The sequence below is a fragment of the Montipora capricornis genome, chromosome 14 (genome assembly GCF_036669925.1).
Source record: "Montipora capricornis isolate CH-2021 chromosome 14, ASM3666992v2, whole genome shotgun sequence".
Lineage (NCBI taxonomy): Eukaryota > Metazoa > Cnidaria > Anthozoa > Scleractinia > Acroporidae > Montipora > Montipora capricornis.
The window spans coordinates 43,271,010-43,294,199 of NC_090896.1; the positions used below are offsets into that span (position 1 = coordinate 43,271,010).

Consider the following 23,190-nt stretch of genomic DNA (forward strand, 5'->3'; position numbering starts at 1 on the left):
AATAGTTGCTCACGCTTAGGCTACAGTACTTGCCAAAAACCAAGTGACAGCCTAGTTTTAAAACCAACGAATACCCGAACAGTGTTTAACTTGTTATCTGAACTTTGTAATCAAAATCTACTGGCTTAGATAAAATCTCAGCAAGGCAGTTCTTCGTCAATGTCCTGATGTAATAGGAGAGTCCGTATGTTCTATTTTTAATCGTTCAATTTACAGGGGCATATTGCCAGACGAGTTTAAATGCGATTAAGTCCTCCCCTTATTCAAACATGGATAGCATGGGGACTTGAACAACTATCGCCCTATTTCAGTGATTCCAGTAGTGGCGATAGTATTCGAAAGAATAATTTACGATCGATCAGACCTTTGCTTTTCTTACTAAATATGATCTTCTATCTAATTGTCAGTCAGGCTTCCGGTGCCTACATTCCACGGTGACCGCGCTTCTTGAGGCCACTAACGACTGGGCATATAACATTAATCGCGGCAACGTCAATGCGCACATATGCTGTGGTATTCTTGGACCTCAAGAAGGCGTTTGACACCGTGGATCACAATATCCTACTTCCTAAACTCGATGGGTGTGGCTTTGGATATATTACAAGAAAATGGCTTGAGTCTTATCTACGTAACCGCAATCAAAGATGCTTGGTAAATGGTCACCTTTCTAAACATTGCTCTTTCATGATCTATGGTATAGCCCAGGGGACCATTTTGGGGCCTCTTATATTTCTTATGTACATAAACGACCTCCCAAGTTGTCGTTGACGTTGTCAAGTAGTAATCGATAATATAGACTTCAATCCGAGGCAAGGTTCATGTTAATCGGGTCCCGACAAAGAATATCGACGTTTCATTTTGCCCTTGCTTTCCTTATCCATTGATGGGACTCTTATCAAACAGGTTTCCCATAATAAGTCATTGGGAGTACTAATTGACCAAAACCTGTCTTGGCGTGAACACATATAATATGTTAACGGAGAAAAAAATCGAATCCGGCATCGGGGCCCTTAAACGCTTATGACCTTTTTTCCCAGCCTCGACTGATATTGCTGTCCATTTCCAACTCGTTTGTTTTTTTCCCGAGTTTGGGGTGCTTAATTTCCATCTAGGACGCTTCGATTCGTGTGGGATACTGCCCAAACAATTTCACCCCCACCAACTCTGGTATCAAAATACCTGCAAGAATTTCAGAGGACGTACTCCGTCGACGAAAACAGCGATTCCGGCGTTTTCAGCCCTTGTATTAAAGAATAAATAAATCAATTTTAAGTTGAGGATCTTCCTCGTCTCGTTTTCTCAGTCCGTAATGCAAGTTTCGGATACTCGCTCAGTTTTTCCCGTTTAATTTGTGGCGCGTGCGCTCTGCGCTTGGGTCATAAATTAATCAAGGATGTAAGATCCGTATGCGTGACTACACCATTTTGCCACCCATGACTCTAATCAGCTTTATATTGGTCAAACAGGTCCTAATACCAGCCACTCGATCGCATGTTCTTTTTTTAAACAAAAGACCACAGTACATGCATGTTCCAGTTTTTCCCTGAATCAGTAAAAATTCGACTAAATAGAATAGCAAAATGCTGAAAAACAAGAATGTGGTGTGTTTTTTTTACCTCGATCAGAATTGATGACCTTAAATGATTGCCAGAACAAACCTTTTATAATTTATCGGCTGAACAGATTTTTATCGTGAAATATAAAACCACTTAATGCTATTACAAAACTTGTGTCGTGATTTCCGGCTTTTCCGATTTGTATTTAACCCGTCTGGTCAAATGTCAATCACTTCAACACTGTTCGGGGCAACAATGAACGCCTCTCCTTTGACAAAAATTCCATTCATCTCATGATACATTTAGTTGTCGAACAGACACATTGAAGTCACAAGATGACTACCGGATCGCTTTTCGTAAACGATAGAGTACTGAATTCAGTCAAGACATTTTACATTTACTCTATATGGCACAATCAGCTCGTTCGATGCACAAATAGTTAGGAAACTACAGAGAGGAATCAAAGTATTGAAGTATTGCACTCGTTTGATTTGTCACGAGAGTGTGATCGTTGTTTATGCTTCAACGATTCCTGTCTTCACATGTAGCAAAATGAAGAAATTTTGGTCGACGTTAATGGGTGAGTTCAATTTTTTCGGTTACAAATGAACGCACGTTTACTTTTTGTGTCTGTTTGAAAGCTGGATTTCAGAATTGTAAACGATTTGGGAAGAGTGGATGGTGTAGTCACTTGACTACCACCTCTGTCGCCCGACTTGCCGAAACATGTGGGTTGAGTTTGCAGGTTCTTTACTCTGCTACGAGAGGTTTTTCTCCGGGTAATCCGGTTTCCCCTCTCAACAAAAACCAAGATACAATTTGCTTTGATGTTATTTCTGTTCAGTGTCCCGGCCAATTAGCGCGACTGCGCGACCTCCAGTTGACACTTAAATAACGTTCATTATTTGTCTATCGATCGTTTAGGTATCCTTATTTACATAAATGTATTCAAATACAAGTTCTTCGTGTCTGGACAGACAGTAACGGCCTTTCCTTCTCTTGATCTTACCACCAAGACACCGCGGCCTGCGTCTTTTGTAAATGTGAAACAAGAAAGTTTAGGAAATTCAACATCGCAAGCTGGGAAGAAAACGCCACAAATGAAGACTGTGACATCGAATATTTTAAGTACCGAGGTGTCGCTGATTCCTAATTCTTCACAGGAGCAAATCTCAGTGACTGGATTACTAAGCAGCTATGTCTCCATGTATCAGGGCTGGATACCAGGCTCAGTTAGGAGCGCTGAATCTACGAACAGGTCAAAAAATGTTGAGTCGACGTATGGGTCTCCAGTATTACATTCTAACAGTTTGAAAGAGCATACTTCAACGATATCGTCAATTTACTCGTTCATGGAACAGGAAATTGCTTCAACCGCGACCCAAGTAATCGCTTCATCAACCGAGTCATTTATAAATGATTTACGCCATTTGTCGACTTCTCAAGCTGGAGTAAAGTCTGTTATCAGTCCTCGAAAAGATTTAACAAAATCAGATTTGACTGATTCTCAAGAGAAATCGGCGGGTTTTAATTTGCAAACCTCTCACTTTTCAACCTCCAAATCCGCGGTGTTTATTGACAGTAATGCTATTACCGTTCTCTCCAAAAGGCAAAGTAAAGTGTTTACCAAAGGATTAGTTTCTTTGGCAAACTTGCCAAAAACGCTTCCTCTTATCTTCGACAGCAGGAAAACCTCGGAATTTAAGTCATCCCTATCGGATTTAACTTTTGGCAGAGAAACTCAATCTGTGCCTGATTTTAGAAGACTAAAAAATAACTCAGTAATTTCTGGCATCTCGCAAGCGATCACCCTGGGCGGAGCGACATCAGACAAGAATAATAACGTTACGCCGCGGTTTATTTCAGCATCGCGACCATCTCAAATCGCGTCAACCCCCTTCGCTACGTTCCAGTGGTCACACGTGGCCTCGTCACTAAGGGCGTCATCTACTGGTGGCGTGACAAATCTCACGACTCCATTGGTTCACTTGCCTCTGACAAACCAGCTAATCACAAGTTGGCTTCTTTCACAAACTACCACTCAATTTGATTTATCGGTAAAAAGTTACATCTTTTCTATTTCGGAGAGTAGAGGGGAATTGTTTTCAGTTACGCGGAGTCCAAGCTATGTCACGTCAGATGCAATGCCTATACATTCTCTTTTGAAGGCATCTCCAGGTACGTCTAGTGTATACATCTTGAATGCCACATCATATCTTCAAGTGCAAAGCGTGGACCTCAAACGATTAAATACAAGCGTAGAAAATACCGCCTCACCCGTGACTGCAATCGTAACCACGAAAACTGAGCCGGCACTACGAAGACGTTCGGCAGCCTTACAATTCGTCTCTGCAGCATTCACCAAAGACAAACAAGGGACGCGAACTTTGACAGGGCATCAAACCCTGATTTCTGCGAGCGTGTTTCCATCATCTAGGAAAGTTATTCTATCATCTTCCATTTCGGAGAGACCGCTCTCACATATTGAATATGGAACTTTGTCGGGCTTTTCTTCTGCGGATGATGGAATGAATGCATTCTCTTCGTCATTTTTGCCTGTATCTTCATTGTCATACACATCATCATCATCTTCGTCTTCGCCGTCACCATCACCACTATCATTATCATTAACATTATCACATCCAAAACCTACGCACAAACAACAAAACGAAAGCACTGCTTTTGCTACCGGCTTCCCCAAACCGGTATCTTCTGCCTCAAAGACTCAATATCAAGGCCGCAGTTCGACTTTTCAGATCTCGCTATCACCTCCAGGGATAACACCGTCTTCTTCATGGCAGAGTCAGTTCTGGAACTCACATCGGATAAACGTAAGTGTCATAAAGAGCAACGTCCGACCTGCCATCTCCGGGTCATTTGCGAAACATCAAAGCGATTTCTCAAAGTCGTCTTACAGTTATTTTATGTCATGGAATGTAATGAGCCACTCTGCAGGCCTCAATATCACATTGGTTGAAAGCATTCAAGGAATCTTACCATCATCTAGCTCAAACGACTTTAAAACTGGAGTTTCCGTTGTTCAAAGTTCTTTTGTGTCCTTTGTACAGGTTACTGCGGCCTCTGACATCATCTCAGGTGTCAAAAACATCAATTATTTAACTCTGTTCTCGACTGAAACGGCATCGTCAACGATAGCTGCATCGAGTGTTTCCTCGAAAAGTCACTCACAAGAACAACACCAGCGTCGACTAGAGAACCTCTCAACAACCGGGAATCAGATACGTGTCCTCTCTTCTCCGCGTTCAGTTTCGTCAACACAACCGATCGCATTGTTCTCTAAATCAAAGGGCTCCCTCCAGAATCTGCAAAAGAGGACTACTTTAGCTAAAAGCAACATCCACGAGTCTTCTCCACGTTCGTTTATAACTGTGCAATACTTTTCTGAATCTTTATTGCAAAGCTCGGTGACGTCACTCTCACAAGCCTCGTTGAGGTCATCTCGTCCAACGAGCCTCCCGACGAAGATACAAACTGTAAGCCCTGCTTTATCCACAAAAACGATTACCAGCCCATCCAGCTACATTGTCTCGACCTATGTCCACGAAAAAACTTTGAAGACTTCCTTGGCCATAGAAGTCACTTCAAGAGAAGAACTTGACCCTACAGTTACTGCGGTGAGTTCTGCAGTGGAATTAATATTTATATCAATTAACGAACCTCTATATGCCAAATTCCAACATGGCTATAACGAAAACGAATTTCTCGAGTCAACTTACGGTGAAGTGTTTGTATGTAGATATTTTTTTGTTTATTTAGACATGGCTGGCGCTGTGGTGAAAGTACTCACACCACCTACCAATGTGCCCCAGGTTCAATTCCCAGACTCGGAGTCATATGTGGGTTGAGTTTTTTGGTTCTCCACTCTGTAGCCTGCGTCATTTCCTTTAGGCCAGGTGGGAGTCACGCGAGGGCATGGTCGAGAGCAAAAATCTGTAGTCAGTGAGGGGAGGGGCGGGAAGAAAAGGAAAAGGCTTATCATTTCCTTCCCGTCCCTCCCCTCACTGACTCCAGATTTTTGTTCTCGCCCCATGCCCTCGCCCGACTCCCAGCTGGCCAAAAGGAAATGACGCACGCGACTACTCTGCTCCGAGAGCTTTTTCTCCGGGTACTCCGATTTTCCTCTCTCTTCAAAAATCAACCTATGATTTGATTTCTGTACAGTGGCCCAATTGCTGTCCCAGCGTTAAATACAGTCCACGCTTTAATCATAACCATGACAATTTTCTCAAATTTGATTGGTGCATTAACTGCTTTATTGTGTAGGGTTGAAATCGGACAGTTGGCTGTAATTGGACACCTGAAATCGGTTAGTTACATCACCCAATCATACTCAGCTTAATGCACCAATCACAGAATTTATCACAATAACCATAGCAACAACCACTTACGCTAGCAAACTAGGGATTTTTTGCAAAATGGACAAATTTGTAACATTAGACCGTGAAAAAGGAATGACTTTGAATAATTTTGTTTTCTCGGAAATTGTAATGGTTACGAGTTATATGTTACGAGCCTAGAAAGGCCCATCAGGCCGGCGCTTATCTCCGGTTTCCTTAGCATGAAGCGTCTACGAGTATTTCTACTCCCCCCTGGATGGTTTGCTAGTCTATAAGCAGGGTTACCCCCACCAGCATTTTCGTCGGTATCCATTTATACACCTAGCTGGGTGGAGAAGGGCACCATGAGATTAAAGCGTCTTGCCCAAGAATACAACACAATGTCCCCGGCCAGGACCCGAACCCGGACCACTCGATCCGAAGTCGAGCACTCTAAGCATGAGGTCACCTCACCTCCTGTCATTCGCGAGAAATTCAATCTAAAAATAAATCGTTCCGTGACAACGCCGTTACACTAACAAAATGGAGTTGTAGGCCCCGGGTCATGGATTCCTGGTAAAGGAAATCGCCATTTTTGTATCTGAACGCGCTGAATTTCAATCTTTTCCTTTGAATCATCGCAATTTCTGATCCATCTTTTTCAGCCTTCTCTCCTTCAAAGCCAGAAAGATGTTCCTATGGGCACCACAGTCATAGCAACAGAGACCGCTGAGTTCTCAACAAAAGAAGCTGAAGTTACCCCAACAGAGACCAGTGAGTCTCTCACCACGGAAGATGGAGACACAAACACAGGACAACCAGCTACAGCAACTACAAAATCAGATCACGTAAGGCTTCTTGTAATTGTCGCTACGGTACCCAGTGTTGTCCTCTGCGTCTTTTTCGCTGCTGTCCTCCTCTTTCGGCGTAATCGCAGGCGCAGAAACAACTTTAAGTACTCGATCAAGCTGGAATACAGAGATGACAACATTGGATATCACTCAAGATGTGTGAACAGTCGTCTAGACTTGAGCTTGAAGGGAATTCACATTGACTTGGAGTTTCCCAACTCTCCACCAAGCAGAGGGTATTCACGGGATAGTGCCGTGTACTCCCGCGGGCCAAGCATGACTGACACCTCAATAAGAGAGCTGCAATTGTTGTCTCAAGAATGTAAAGAAAATCTGGAGTGGATCAGTGAGTTCATTGCTCGAGATATGGAAACGTCTCTTTGTGGGCGGGGCCAGCCAGGAAACCGAGAAAGTGTCTACTCGGTAAAGGAGAAAGGGAACTACCACCCCGGGGAAAAAATTAACCGAAGGGGATCTTCCAAACGCGGGAGAGAGTCTGTTAAATGGAAAATCCCCATCGTGCGGCGCCGAGATTCCATGGACTTTGATCAGACGGATTCTATGACTACGGAAGTCACTGCGCTTATGGATTGGAAAAATGCCAACGAGAGTGTGAAAGGTGGACAGTATTCGCTCGTAAGGGAAGACAATTCAAATGATAGCAGTGATGTCAGTATAGTTCACGATTGAAAAGATGCCCTAAAAATAAAAATAGAAATGAAAATTCAAACTCCTAGTGACCTGCCAAATGTTGAACAACTCACGAAAGTGAATGAAATTTTGTCCTTGGTTACTTGATCGATGTCAGTGTAGTTCTTGACTGAAAAGATACCCTTGAAAGAAAACCGACTGAAAAGAAACGAGACTTAACAATTCAAAACTCGGATTAATCCACCAGAGTTTAAATATTTCCGGAAGGTAACAAAAATGTAACACTGCATAGTTTAGTATCGTTTCAATGAGAAGTCATATCAAAAAGTGCTGCGGTCTCGTACTTTCATCTGTTTCTCGGTGTCTGGGTACCCCGATGAGGGACTCGCACAGTACATCGAAGACGAGGTTCAGTAGCGAGTTTAAAGCGAGTCTAAGTGCGAAGTTTTTCTTATGAAAATTGTTTTTCATTTATATGTAAAGTAGAACTAATTACCATCACAAAAACTTTGCACTTAGACTCGCTTTGAGGAGGAGGCAGACATGAGCTGGGAAATGCCCTATTGTTAGCATTGCCTGATTTCAAGCCGAAGGAGACTAGGTACGAGTCTAAAGAGCACCTATCCGGATGGCCAAACATTTCTTTGTAAATGTTAATGTCTTTAAATGGATGTCTCTCAGTCAAAATTAACCCGATTAACTCCAAACTTGGGGATTTTATGACTATGTAAATCAATAATTTTTAATCCCATAATTTAAAGACTCGTACCTAGTCCTCTTCGGCCTGAGATCAGGCGATGTGCGTTATATTCGGAGGTCGCACTTTTTCCAAGTGCGCATGTGTTCATAATTGAAAACTTTGTTCCAGTCAATAAGACGATATTGTACAGCCCCTTTTGTCGGATATATTGTTTTCGAAGTTAAAAACACTCTATATTACTATTAGTAAAAATAGAATAATCGGCTGCCCCTGCTTCAAAGAATTGATCAATTCAGACGCATTTATGCTCTTACAATGTTAACCCCGAAAGAAATTTAAAAAGCCTATGGAAACTTTAATTGTGGTTTAGGTCTTTAAGTTCATCTTTCTTTATTATTGTTACTGATTTTGGTTTGAGCCCTTCCTGAATTTTTTTCTCTTTGGTGGGAGAGGGGGGAGGGGGGGGGGGGGGGGGGCAAGAAAGCGGTTAATATTCTTTGTTCAGCACGCGTACTGGGGCTTCTATAGGACAGTCTGAGATGAAATGAAAAAAAAAAAAAAAAACAAGCAATGAAAATAAACTGCCAACTGTCCGCTTTTGCACATGTTTGTCTTTTAATAAATTTGAATTTTCTTTTAGTGCACTGGAACATTTTAACGAACAGATCATGACAAGTTTAATAATTTGGATCAAGGCAGAACCACATGTTGACACATGGTGTCTATGCATGCGTTTAAATATAATTTGATTTTGAATTATTTTACAGAGCGATGTTTTCAATACACAGGTGAACTCGACTGAAGCGCGGGGACTTTCTTCGTAAATTACTTCCTAAAAAAGGTTACTAAATTGATTTTTTTTTTGCAATTGTGAGCCGAGTATAATACGATTTTTAAATTGTAAATCCGTTTGAAATTAATCAGAAAATGCCCCGTGGTCGAGGTGCCGAAACAAGCAAGCAAGAAGGTAAGTGGCACCGCTGTTGCTTTTTGAAATAAATAAGTCTGTATAAACAAGATAACAGCACATTTTCTTCTTTAAAGATTACACAGAAAACATGGCCCACATAGAGAAAATATTGTTAATGTTTGTTTTCAGTTTTTTGCCCTTTTTACATGTTACTGTCGTCGTGAGATACTGACTAAAAACGCAAGTATAAAATCCTGTATGATTATCTTGTATAATATTAACTACTAAGGGAATAGATGAGAATGAATAAATTTGGATTATCTTTGTTTCCGCGCACCTGTTTTTGAGTTAGATAACGCATGCGCAATGATAGGACACAATGACTGCGCCAGGCCAGGTTTTTGACAGTCTCGTCTCCAGAGCTCTTCTCTTGACTGAGGAAACTCCCTATTTGGAAAATCCTTACAGGCAGTCTTGCATCATTTTGTTTTTACCATCATATAAAAATAGCTCAATAGACTCCATAATGGAAGAACGTGTACCGTGTTAAATGGCGATAATTGAACATTTTTTGTCAGGAGGATATTTTATTTTGATTTCGGTCTCCACCCGCCATGAACGGTTGCGTTCAAACCGAACATTAATAGTAGGGAGCTTAAGCGCGCGCATTTTTGAGACGCGGACGGCAACCGGAAGAGAACATTTTGCGAGCCAGGTCAGTGGTTTCTCCCAGATTTTTATACTAATCATCTCTAAAGGAGAAAAAACTTGACAATGTAATGTGGTTGTGTGGGGAAAACAGCTCACTTTCGGTTGCCGTCCGCGTGTCAAAAACGCGCGTGCCTGATCTAATGAAAGATTAACCTATGGACACGCCGACCTTTTCAGGAATTCCGCAGATAAATTGTTTTGATACTGCGGGCGCAATCGGTTCGTTCCAGGGTTGCCGTGACCATCTGCATGCCTTTCCTCTTCGCAAACATAGATCTGTAAATATTGGGAAGAGAATGTCGCAAGTCATCTTATACATCTTATCCGAACTATCGAAGAAGCTCAAGCAGCTAATGTTAGGCTATGATCGCGTGGACGGGAGCAATAAATTTGAACCCGTTGTTGCAGGCGCGGCTGAACCATCGGCATCTGCAAAGCGAGAGGTGTTCGGGCGATCTCGTCTCCCAACGTTGGTGAATGTGGATGGATTTGGGCAGTGTATTGCAGTGTTAACAAGCGGTGGAGATGCACAAGGTAGGAGCAAGTAAATCGAATGCATAGCTAGCTCCTAATCTTTATGGTTAACTTTTGAAAAGATGGAGAAATTCATGTCTGATTTTCTCGGATATTTCTGTGCCAATGTTCTTCGATCAATTGTATTTGTCTGAGGAAATTTAATACATCAGGGCATATCACAAATTAGATATGTATTTTTCATTAGGATCGAGCATAAAATTTAACTAGTATATTACAAGTTTTCTTTTCCAGTATGAATTCGAAGCGCCGTAATTTTTTTTCCGGTGAGCTCACTAATTAATTAAAGCCGAGCCGGTACAACTGTTTTTTATTCCACGCTTCCGGTTGACTGAAGGTGGATTTAATTAGGTAATTTCTTCGTCTGTTTCCTTGATTGAGAAATGGCAAATTTTAGTTTCCCAGCCCGACCGACATATTTTTAGCTTTTCTGAAACAGACGTCCCTGAGCTATCTTTGACAACACACTGTGTTGTGAAGATAATTGCATTATTACGCCAGAACATCTGTTCTGTGAGGTAAAATATATTTTTTTAGGGGTAGGGGTGAAAATCAGTTTTATTCCATAATACAGCAATTCCTAAGAATATCAAATTTTCCCTGGGGTGGGACCCTTTTTTTATTGACTCCTGGGAGTGAGACTTTACAGATTTTACTCTGTCAAACACCAGACGATTTTACTCGTCAACTGGTGGCATCCCAGGGTCCTTGAGGATCAAGTGCTTGAATGGGTTAACCTAGTCAAAAACTCCATGTACAATGTATGTCCCCTCCCTTAACCCAATGACCCCTGGGAGTGAGACTTAACAGATTTTACTCTGTCTAACACCAGACGATTTTACTCGTCAACTGGTGGCATTCTAGGGTGCTTGAGGAGTGCATGAATGGGTTAACCTAGTCAAAAACTCCATCTATGTCCCCTCCCTTAACCCATTGACCCCTGGGAGTGACACTTGACAGATTTTACTCTGTCTAACACCAGACGATTTTACTCGTCAACTGGTGGCATTCTAGGGTGCTTGAGGAGTGCATGAATGGGTTAACCTAGTCAAGAACTCCATCTATGTCCCCTCACTTAACCCATTGACCCCTGGGAGTGACACTTGACAGATTTTACTTTGTCTAACACCAGACGATTTTACTCGTCAACTGGTGGCATTCTAGGGTACTTGAGGAGTGCATGAATGGGTTAACCTAGTCAAAAACTCCATCTATGTCCCCTCCCTTAACCCATTGACCCCTGGGAGTGAAACTTGACACATTTTACTCTGTCTAACGCCAGACGATTTTACTCGTCAGTGGTGGCATCCTAGGGTGCTTGAGGAGTGCATGAATGGGTTAACCTAGTCAAAAACTCCATCTATGTCCCCTCCCTTAACCCATTGACCCCTGGTAGTGACACTTGACAGATTTTACTCTGTCTAACGCCAGACGATTTTACTCCTCAACTGGTGGTGCCCTAGGGTGCCTGAGGAGTCGATGGGTTAACTGAGGTACTGGTGCATACTGTAGTAGGAATTCAAAGGATTAGCTGATTAAGGGGATAAGAGTTCCCCATCTTTTCTGTACATCACTTTGTCCATCAACCCAGTGGTAAGGTACACTTTTATTGTTGTCATCCTCATCGTTCATCGTCAATGAGTGGCCGTCACCAAGACCCCATACAGAGATTCTAAAAGCTGACGTTTCTAGCATTAGCCCTTCATCAGAGCTGACAAAGCTGACGAAGGGCTAACGCTTGAAACATCAGCTTTTAGAATCTCTGTACGGTGGCCAATTTACGTTATCAATTCCGTTGTTAAAACCAAATTTTTGTATACTATTTCCCCACCAAAGCAGCACCACAGTTTCTTTAGAAACCCCTCCCCCCCCCACTTCATCACCAGGATGGCCAACTGACATACATTGTACACATAACTTTTCCACACGGTCTTGGCTGTCATAGTGCAAGGTCTTCAACCTTTATCCTGTTATTTCGGGAGATGGTTGACATTGTGGTTGGCTAACAGAGCTCTCCACAAAGGGTACAGTATTGCTGGTTTGCATGTCCACATTGTGGTGGCCATGTTCTGTTGACAAGAATAATAACCTGTCTCTCCCCTGGGAACTTAACTTCATTATTGTGCAAGTTATATATATTTAATATGCCACAAGAAATAATTGTATTGTGTTGACAACCAACATGGCTGCCTTGTCACTTGCATGAAAATTATCCAAGAATTATGTTGATCAGTGCATGTTGTATAGTTTTGCAAGGAGTGTTTCTGAGTGTGTATACAACATGCAAACCAGCAGGTTGCAATAAGGAGCTGTAAGACAAAAGCAAGGACCATAGCAAGAACTAATTTTCACCAGACCTTCAGTCATTGTTAGCTATACATGTAGGCTTTGTGTGAGTCTTAATATTCTAACTGGTAATCAAGCTGTTTTGCCTTTCCTTGATGTCTCACTTTTTTGTGTATGTGAGCCGGGCTGGATAAGGGCCTTTGTAACATTTGTAGATGCAATTAGTAATCCGAACATAATTCGTCCTTTTTAGGTTATTAAATCTTTCTTACCGGTAGTTTGAATTAAGAAATCTAAGTACAAAATCTGTGGCACTGGCTCGTTCACCTTTATTAAAGGGAATATAGTGCATACCCACTTGAAATTGTACAGAATTTGTAAAACCTTTTTACTCCCAGTGGCCACTTTAATATAGATTTTACTGTCTATTAATGCCACACAAATGACATCATCATGTCCCCGGCCCATTAACCCTTTTACTGCAGTGGCCACTTGTGGATTTTACTATGTCTAGTATGCCAGACAATTTTACTCATCAGTTCGGGCCTTAAAGGGAAGGAGATGGTTTATGGTAAAGATGTATTTATCAATGGTCTAGCTCCAAGGAGTCTCCTAAACATGTAGCTCTGTGTTCAAACACGGGAGGTCCTCAGTTAAACCGCTGTCAGGAATACTTGGATTTTTTCTGAGAAACGGTATTCCCAAGTCATCATTGATGATGCATCTATAGGTTTTAATTTATGTGAACTATACCCACTGGTTGTCTGGTTGATAGGTATGAATGCTGCCATCAGAGCAGTAGTGCGGATGGGTATGTATGCAGGAGCCAGAGTCTTCACTGTTTGGGAGGTGGGTAAAACATATACATGTACATGTATGCTCTAATAGTCTACACTTACCGGTAGTCTATTATTTTTACTGATAAACTTATGTTGTTTCATATCTAATGTATCAAAGACATTTTGCCCTGAAATATTAATTTTTGGCAAGTAGGCCTTTTGGATATCGTTTTTTCACAATACCCTGAAAAATCGCATAATTTCACCAATTTAATTTTTTATGACATGACACTTTAGGACTCTATTTTGAGTGCATCTAATTTTTGCATTTCTGGACCTGATGGGCAGCCAGCTGGACTATTCAAGTTAATGTTTTAGATCATGGTACTTTTCTTGGAAACAAATCTCCATGAATATTATAGGAAGAGTAATTTAGAAGAATAATATTATTAAAGCAGTTCACAAGACTGTTGCATAATGACTGTAATCACTGGCCAGCATGAATTTGTTTTTCTGAAGGAGCAATTGCAATTATAATAATTGGCAACCGATTGAAACATTTAAATATAGTGTCATGCAAAGCTAGTTAAATCCTGGGACATAATTATCAGTGGGTTGAGGTAACTGTTCTCTCCTTTGTTCCAACCCTTCACATTTCCAACAAACTGGCAACCTGTCTATAATCTGCCCCTATTCAGGAGTTACATGTATGAGCTAGCTTGGGCATTGTGTTTGCTGCAACCCAGAGGTTGTTTCTGATGAAGTGATAATTAAAGTAAAGCAACCAAATTACCAATATGGGTACCTAAGTATATATTAAGTGCTGTAATGCTACAGTATTGTTATAGTTAACTTCTTTTCAGGGGTACCAAGGTCTTGTAGATGGTGGGGATAACATCAAAGAGGTCAAGTGGGAGGAGATGTCTGGGATAATCCAATTGGTAGGTCTACATTGGTTTATCATAATAAGTTCTTAGGGGTGCAGGGATGGCACAGTGGTGAGAGCACTCGCCTCCCACCAATGTGGCCTGGTTTCGATTCCCGGACTCAGCGTCATATGTGGGCTGAGTTTGTTAGTTCTCTACTATGCACCGAGAGGTTTTCTCCGGGCACTCAGGTTTCCCTTCTCCTCAAAAAACCAACATTTGACTTGATTTACTTTCATTGTTCATTTCAGTTTACAGTGTCCCCAATTAGCGCTCCAGCGCTATAATGACTAGACACTTAAATAAAGTTCCTTTCCTTTTTTTTCTATAATGCGAAGAGTGACCCTTAATTACAGATTTTACTCTGTCTCACATCAGATGATTTAAATTTACTTGTCAGTGCTGGGCACCCTTGGGCATGAATTAGGGTTAAGTAAAATAGAATTTATTATAATATAGTATAATATAGTACTAATATAAGATAATTATTATATAATGTAATAATATTGTATTTTTCAAGGGAGGAACTGTGATAGGGAGTGCAAGATGTGCGGACTTTAGAGTGCGGGAAGGCAGACTCAAAGCTGCTAAAAACATGGTGACCTTAGGAATAACCAATTTGGTGAGTAAAATATTTCATAGTGCAAAGAACACCTACTTCAATATGGTGGTGGCTTTTGTACGTTATTAATCCCTACTGATCATTGAAGAAAGACAGGCTTAATTGACCCAAGCATGTGTACATGATGTACTTGAATGTATGGGTGAGTCATCTGGCCCAATGCTGTTCAAACGATGGCCCCAGTTCAAACGATCGATAGCATCCTCCGGCGGATATCTAGTGGATAAGTCATAGTGAAACCAATTGCGCTGTCTGGTGGATAGCGTTATCTACCTTTTAAGCAGCTATGGCCTGAAGTACATACACCTTATTCCAAAATGGCAGCCATTTAAATATTCTTTTGTTTTTATTCAAATAAGTCCTTGATGCCTCGTTCTTAAGCTTAAAATTCAAAAGAATATTTTATCTTGAACGAGGCAACAAGGGCCAATTTGTATCTGCATAAATCAGCAGCCATTTTGGAATAAGGTGTATTGTATAGATCTGTAGTTGTGGCCTGCACATGCACAGATTTTGTTGATTCAAGCAATTTTTACTTGTATGGGTGAGTCATCTGAAGGCTATAGTTGTAGCCTCCACATGCATGCATTTAGTTGTCAGTTTTGATGAAGACTAGCAGCAATTAGGCAGCAATGAGTTACTGTCAGGTCAGAAATCAGAAACATAGATCACAGATCACAGCTTTCTTCTTTTGTGCTAGATTGTTATTGGAGGTGATGGAAGTTTGACGGGTGCAAACCTTTTTAGGCAGGAATGGCAAGGACTGTTAGCAGAGCTTGTGGAATCTGGTAAGTGATTCATGAGGTCGAATACAAGTGATAACTTTTTTGTTCCGGTGGAAAAAAGTGGGAACAGAATACAAAATATGCAATATGCACTGTATAGGTTAATTTCTGGTAAATAGCGGTGAATATTGAATAAGTTTAAATTTTTTTCAATAGGTGCCATTTCCAAGGAGGTTGCATCGAAAAATAATGCTCTCAATATTGTTGGGATGGTGAGATTTTTTTCCAGTTTTTACTATACACTTCTTACTTCATACTAGCATAGTCAGAGGGTGACACCATAATATTTACAGCCTGACTGCTTTCTCCTGCACTGTCAGAGCAACTCTTAGAGGCCAATAAAATTATTGTTATATTGCTAAATTTTTTCCCTAAGCGCGTGCTCTCATTGGTTACTTCAAGGTCATGTGACATCTAACAATAAAACTGTTTCCCACCAAAAGTCTCTGAGCGGGCAACAGTGAAAAAGCTATGATGTCAGAGGGTAACAGTGCACTGTTACCGGCTAATGTTGACCAACGACCACCATTGCTGTTGCCATTGTACGTTTATTTTTTTGTGCTACATTTATGTAACAAATCACTTGTTTCCCTCGAACTTCAAAACATTGAGATTCTCCAGAAACAAAATTAACTGTTTCCCTCGGGACCAGTCGTTAAGTGTTTATTTTTATATCTCTATCTAGATCTTTGAACACAAATTGAGAGGGTCGATCATTCCAGAGAATATGACCAGCTAAATTGCCTAATCATATTAAATAAATATAATGTGTGCATACTATCTAACAGATAAAAGAAAGAATAATAACATAGAAAAAGAATTTTGTTTAAAGTTTTTATTATATTAAATTTTGGCATATTTATTTTACTTTTTGTCGCAAACAAGAAATTTGTTTCTCATTTCAGGTTGGCTCAATCGACAATGATTTCTGCGGTACCGACATGACTATTGGTGCAGACTCTGCACTGCACAGGATATTTGAAGCTGTAGATGCAATTACGACAACAGCATCCAGGTAAATACTAGCATTTCATGTACATGCATTTGTGCTCCTCATTTAATTGTCCTGTATGGACATTTAGCACTTAACTTGCCTTGCTCTATTTTGTACAATTAAAGCAAAACTGTTGTATGAACATATTAGTGCAAGAAACCATTGTTACTTGATCTGTGTCTCTTCTTTCAGCCACCAGAGGACATTTGTTCTTGAAGTGATGGGAAGGCACTGTGGGTAAGATGTGTGGGGTATTTACATCATGATACCGGGATGAATTCAGACCGGCATGAGTCCGTATTGGCTTCCATTTTAATAAATGGGACCGGCCTGACTTCGTCTCGGTTGCTGGACTGTGACGAGAAGCAGACTTGTACCGGTCTGAATTCATGTACATGACAACAAATCTTAAACCGGGTCCAGAAATTTCAAGCCTGTAAGCTTTTGGGTTAGTGATATATTTATTAGAGAAAAGATCATATCATTTCATCCTGAAACCAGGCACCAAGCGTTTCATCCCGGTATCATGTAAACAACTGCAAAAATTTCATGTCAGTACAAGTTCATACCAGTCTTGATTTTTTCCCAGTCTCGTGTAAATACCCCCAGAGTTACAGTACAGCTGTATGTTTCCCACAAGACGCCCTGTTAAATCTGTAAGCATCTGCTTTCTGCACTGTATTCCCAACAATAAGATACATAACTGTATTAATGTGTTAATGTATAGTAAGCATTATGTTAGGATTTAGTGGCATCCTCGCTCTAAGAGGCGATGGTTAGCGCTGGGAATTTGGGCAGGATCTTGTATGACTGTGTAGCCCGATCTCTCTGTTGCATTTGCAGGCGCAGACGTGCCTTGTGGAATCACGCACAGAGGCTGCGCGTTCTTTCCTCGCCCCTCTCTTGCATGTAGCCTGGACTCTAGCATTCGCTTCTGCCTTTGAAACCCCCACTTTGACACTTTGCTGCCGTGTATCTCGGTGTTTGGCAATGTCCTCCCATTCACTGGTGTCGATTAGTGCAGATCACAAGTCTCGCTTGATGACGTCCTTGTAGGGCAGCAGCGATCAACCCACGTCACGGATGCCCTCCCACAGTTCTCCATAACGGATTTCTCTTGGCAGGTGGTCAAGCTCCATGCGATGTGCATGGCCGAGCCATCGAAGGCGTCGCTGAATGAGCGGTGATGGCATGCTCAGGGAGCTAGCACGCTCCAGGACCTCGGTGTAAGTGACTCTGTCCTGCCACCTGATGTGCAGCAGGCACGGAAGGCAGTGGAGGTGGAATCCGTTGAGTCGCCGCTCTTGTCTGGCAAAGGTCTTCCACGACTCGCTGCCATGAAGGAGAGTCAACTGGACACAAGCTTGGTAGACGCACATCTTGGTCCTTTCGCTCAACAGGTCATTGCCCCACACTCGCTTGTTGACTTTGGCCATGACAGCAGCTGCTTTGGCGATCCTGAAGCTGATCTCAGCATAGAGCGAAGTCAAGCTTGACACGGTGCAGCCCAAGTAGGTGAACTGCAGCGCTCGAAATTAAAAAACTCGTTAGGTCGCCTTTTGTCGACCAACTGGAAAAATATAGTTGCCAGATGCAAATTTTAAGTCGCCAGTTTGTATAGTTGAAGTAATGTTCGGGTTCCGCTTGTTGGAAGTGTTTGATATCGTCCGGTAAGGCGTGGGACACATTCATACAATAAGTACGAAAATACAAAAACAAAAAATACATACTTCTACAAAACAATCTTGCCCAAACTTGAACAGTAAATAAAAGTTTCAAGCCGCTATCTTTGTAGCTATTGGGAGCCAAACGCTTTTGGCATCCTTTTCATTACCCAAGAGAGAAGTAGGGAAATGTTTTAAATCTTCCCCACTTACCGGTACTAATTTATTCTCCATGCTGATATACGTCGCATGTGTTCACGCGGAACCACGCAAAAGTCAGTCACTTCCGTTCAGCTGTCGTTTTGCAAAATTCTGCGCCTGCGGTTCCTGCGGTTCCAAGAGAGAAACTGTAATGGAGTCGCAGAAATATTGCGAACAGAAGTCGATAAAGTTTGGAGGGAATGTGGCTTATTAAGTGCAATTTAGCCCATTTTTTTATGACGAACACAAAGCAAGACAAGACAATTAATGCTTTATTGTACATCTAAATCATGCAAAATTCCGGTCCCCAAAGTGGCAACTAAACGACAATTTTAGTCGCCAAGGAGAAAAAGTTAGTCGCTTTAGCGACCGTATTGGTCGCAATTTCGAGCCCTGTGAAGGTATCCACAACCTCCAGCTCTGTGTTGTCGATGGTGATGACTGGGGGGGAATTCAGCACCTTGCGCAAGGATGTTGGTCTTTCTGAGGCTGATCGTTAGCCCAAACTCCTTGCAGGGGTGGGACAGCTTGTCTACGAGATGTTGGAGGCCCTCCTTGCTGTGGGATGTTAAAGGAGAGTCATCTGCAAACAGCAGCTCCCGTATGAGCACCACGTAAGCTTTGGTTTTGGCGCGAAGTCCACAAAGGCATACTGGAGCAGCATTGAGAAGAAAATCCCGAACAGGGTTGGAGCAAGGACACAGCCCTGCTTTACGCCACTGCTGACTGGGAAGGCATTGGAGGTGGCCCCATCGAAGCAGACCATACTATGCATGTCCTGGTGAAAGGAGGTGATGATCGCCAGGATCTTGAAGAGCCCGCTTCTGGTCACCAAGTCAAAAGCTTTAATGAGGTCCACAAAGGCGAGGAACAATGGCTGCTGCTGCTCTCAACACTTCTCCTGCAGCTGACGGAGGGAGAAGATTGTGTCCACTGTGGACATCCCGGCTCTGAAGCCACACTGTGACTTGGGGTAGACTTGCAAAGCAAGGCTCTGCAGGCGGGTCAAGGTGACCCTTGTTCTTGTACAGGGTGACTATGTTGGCATCTCTCAAGTCTTGGGGGATGGTACTTTGCTCCCAGCACAGGAAGAGGAGCTCATGAAGCATTAATTTTGATGGATGGTTTGCTTCCCATGCTTCAAAACGTCCGGTTGGATACCATCCTTCCCTGGTGCCTTGCCACAGGCGAGACCGTCGATGGCTATGCTGAGCTCTTCCAGTGTTGGCGTGTTGTCAAGCTCCTCTACGAGTGGCAACCCAGGCAGGGCATTAAGAGCAGTGTCTGTGACGATGTTCTGGGTTGAGTAGAGCTCGAGATAATGCTCCACTCAACGCTGCAGCTGCATGCTCTGATTAGTGATGACCTCGCCAGTCTTTGATTTGAGTGGGGCTGTTTTGACGCTCGTCGGGCCGGTGGCAGTTTTGATGCCCTCATACATCCCCTTTGCATGACCACAGTCTGCTGCTGGCTGGATTTTGGCGCATAGGTTCTGTCAGTACTTGTTGGCACAGCAGCGGGTGGTCTGCTACTCCTTGCTCCTAGCTGCTCGAAGGGCATCGTGTGTGCTTGGGAAAGGGTTCTGCTTGTGAGCCAGCATTGCTTTCCTCTTGGCCTCTGTGACTCGCCGCATTTCTTCCCAGCAAGGCTCAACCCAGTCAGTATTCTTGCGTTCTTTCTTGCCGAATGCAGCCATGGCTGAGTCATAGATGGCATCAGGGAAGTCAGACCATTTGGCATCTGGGTTGCTGGTTGTCAGTTGTGCAGCAAATTTCTCGTGGAGGCTGTCAGCGAAGCTCTGAGCCTTAACGGGGTCGGAAGTGCCACCAGTAATGATGTGGGGGCGACCCTAATTGATCTTGCCATGGTGGATCTATCGGGGCTTCAGCCTGATATTGCTAGCAACGAGCGAGTTGTCCGTGTCACAGTCAGCGCTGTGATAGCTTCTTGTGTGGAGGATACTGCTGAGGTCCGCTCTCCTAGTGATGACGAGGTCTATCTGGTGCCAGTGGCAGGACCGACGGTGTCTCCAAGACACTTTGTGCAGCTCCTTACACTTAAAGTAGCTGTTGGTCATGCAGAGGCCGTGGTGACAGTAGAGTTCAAGCAACCTCTGCCCGTTCTCATTCATTCTGCCGATGCCGAAGTGGCCGAGGCGGGGTAGACCATGCTTGCCAGTCGGTCCCAACACGAGCGTTGAAATCGCCCAACAAATATATGCCCTCAGAACTTGGGATTCCAGATATTGTTCCCTGCAGAGCCTCGTAGAATTATTGATCCTTGGCTTCTGGGGTGGAGGTCAGAGTCAGGGCGTAGGCGGATATGATGTTCACAAAGGCCGCCGATGTTTTCATGCGAAGAGTAAGAATTCTCGATGACCCTCCGGAGGTAATTTCTGTGGTGGAAATCAGTGAGTTCCTCACGGCAAAACCTACGCCGTACTGCCTTGGCTTATCCTGGGACAGGCCTTGCCAGAAGAAGGTGTAGTCTCTTTCCATAAGTGACCTACTGTCGGCCAGCCGGTTTTCCTGGATACAGGCGACATTGCTGTTGAGTCATGCCAGCTCCTTGTTGATGATGGCGGTCTTGTGGGAGTCGTCCATTAGCTGAAGATCTGTGGAGAGACCAGGGCACATGGTGCGAATGTTCCAGCTTGCGATTCAAAGAGCTGGAGTCTTCGTAGTATTTTTTGCTTTTGACTGCTTGTTGCAAGTACTTGCTCATTTAGATTTAGTTTTAGATTTATGTCTAGTGTGGCTCGATGGCTTCCACTGTTTCCTATTAACTTGTTTTTTTATACGAGAGATGTTAAATATAAAAACGATATTAAATAAGTGCTAATAGAGAGGTTAAGATAGCCCGGTTCTGGGTACGGGTACGGGTAATCCCGGGTAGGATTACCCGTACCCGTACTCGGTTACACGGAAAACCAATCAAACTTAAGATACACCAGGTGACACCAGGTACAATCTGAAGCAAGATGGCAGCTCAGAAGATAAGGTTGGCTATTACGATTGTTTTATATCGTGTTTCATATGCCATCTGAACATCGTCTGAAATAAGCCAAAAACATTTTTTATCAGATTTAATTGACTTTTTTGTCTTTTCTTACAATGTGCTACAAATATGCCTTAGCCTCAAAAATGGAAGAAGCCTCCTTTACCTCTATCAAAACGTTTTAATCAAGAAGTATCCTTTCAAGTCAACAAAAAGTATGTAATTTGAATTTAGATTTTTTTCATCGTGGTTCATGACCTGTGGTATTTTAAGTCTGTTTCACTGAAATGTGTCTCAACTAAAATTTCGCGAAGAGACTACACCTCAGTCATCGCATGTTTTGGTAAGCAACACGACCTTTTGACAAGCAAAAATTTCTCCACATTTGTGCCTCAACAAAACTTTTTCATAATTCCAAAACGCTTCAAATCAGAAAAACTATTTTTTATCCAAGAATCTGAACACTATTCTGGTCTAATAAGCAAACTTAAAGACCATAAAAACTTACCTGTTTCTCCATTTTTACCGGGCGCAAACTCACGTGTAGACCACTGATTACCCCGGAAAAACGTGTAGCTTTTACGGGAAGGATGCGGTCATATGATCATTTAATGAGTTCAAAATGGCTCTAGCTGTACTCTTGCGTGAAAATCGGGGTATCTTAAGGTGTCTAATACTGGACTCTTTGTGATGCTTATCGAAATTAGTGTACACCTCATTGATTGCAAGATTCCTGAACACATCGAGATTAGTGAGGACAATTAAGTCTCTTGTCTTTAAGATTTCCTTTATTTAAAATATCACCTTAAAATAACATTCAAATTCATCTGTATAAAAGGTGCACAAATTTACAGTATTCCCCTAATACCCCGGTACGTACTGAAACAGGATGAATTGTTCAATGTGCTAAATTAGCATAGTTATTTTATAAAAGTCAACTTGTTAGGGGATTCAATAAGAATAAAAAAATGTTTTAAAACAAGTACAGTCTGAGGAAGCAAAATCAGATGGGTCCCTAATTGACCCAGCAGTTCCCTGTCTCTTGATTAAAGACTATAAGTTTTAACTCAAGGATTTGCCAGGGACATTCTTTGGTTGCCAACAGAGATTGACTCTCTCTCTACCATAAGGAAACATAGTGGTTTCTAGAGTATTGGCCGACGTGTTGGTAGTGTGTCGGTGATATGTCGGTCATGTGTTGGCCGATGCATTGGCCGGCACATTGGCCAACACGTTGGTGGGATCAGATTCAATACCATTACCAGATCAGGGATTCAGCTCATTGGAACAGAGTCACCTCTGTTAGGCATTGATAAGCTCTGACTAAATCCTCATTTAAACGTGTTTTTTTGCTTTTACTGACTTGTTTCTGTTGCTGTGCTATTCTATTTTCTTGATTTTCTTAGTTATCTGGCTCTTGTCACTGGCTTGGGTGCTGGAGCAGATTATGTGAGTACCAATGATACATGAAGTTGATCGTTCATTTCCAAGTTTTCATGACTTGGGGACTGTTTTCATGGAAAGAGGAAGATTGTAGACATTGAAACAATATTGTTTTGATTTGGTTTTGGTAAATACAAAGAAGCTTTCATAGTGAATAGTTGTGCTAAAATATTAGGATACTCCGATCTGATAAAGGAAAACTGAATGTCTGCTTATGTCCAGGTTTGCACGCAAATGCGAAAA

General features: G+C 42.3%; 2 protein-coding genes across 4 annotated transcripts in view; both read left to right on the plus strand.

Annotated features, from left to right (window-relative positions):
* Nucleotides 1-1,783: 1,783 nt before the first annotated feature.
* Nucleotides 1,784-7,724, plus strand: LOC138032584 (serine-rich adhesin for platelets-like). The gene is made up of 3 exons (XM_068880292.1): nucleotides 1,784-2,136; nucleotides 2,481-5,191; nucleotides 6,559-7,724. Exons 1-3 carry the CDS (start codon nucleotides 2,109-2,111, stop codon nucleotides 7,432-7,434), a joined length of 3,615 nt encoding a protein of 1,204 aa, XP_068736393.1. The 5' UTR covers nucleotides 1,784-2,108; the 3' UTR covers nucleotides 7,435-7,724.
* A 1,134-nt stretch (nucleotides 7,725-8,858) lies between these two features.
* Nucleotides 8,859-23,190, plus strand: part of LOC138032544 (ATP-dependent 6-phosphofructokinase, muscle type-like) — a 38,633-nt gene continuing 24,301 nt past the window's right edge. Inside the window, exons 1-11 of one of the 3 annotated variants that reach the window (XM_068880255.1) lie at nucleotides 8,859-8,936; nucleotides 9,020-9,062; nucleotides 10,125-10,250; nucleotides 13,312-13,385; nucleotides 14,179-14,256; nucleotides 14,762-14,863; nucleotides 15,564-15,651; nucleotides 15,805-15,860; nucleotides 16,554-16,663; nucleotides 16,835-16,879; nucleotides 22,911-22,953. In XM_068880255.1, the coding sequence (XP_068736356.1) occupies nucleotides 9,023-9,062; nucleotides 10,125-10,250; nucleotides 13,312-13,385; nucleotides 14,179-14,256; nucleotides 14,762-14,863; nucleotides 15,564-15,651; nucleotides 15,805-15,860; nucleotides 16,554-16,663; nucleotides 16,835-16,879; nucleotides 22,911-22,953 (762 nt within the window). In that variant the 5' untranslated portion in view covers nucleotides 8,859-8,936; nucleotides 9,020-9,022. Of the gene's footprint in view, nucleotides 9,063-9,940; nucleotides 10,251-13,311; nucleotides 13,386-14,178; nucleotides 14,257-14,761; nucleotides 14,864-15,563; nucleotides 15,652-15,804; nucleotides 15,861-16,553; nucleotides 16,664-16,834; nucleotides 16,880-22,910; nucleotides 22,954-23,190 lie in introns of those variants that run through there. The other 2 variants (XM_068880254.1, XM_068880253.1) reach the window with 2 other exon arrangements.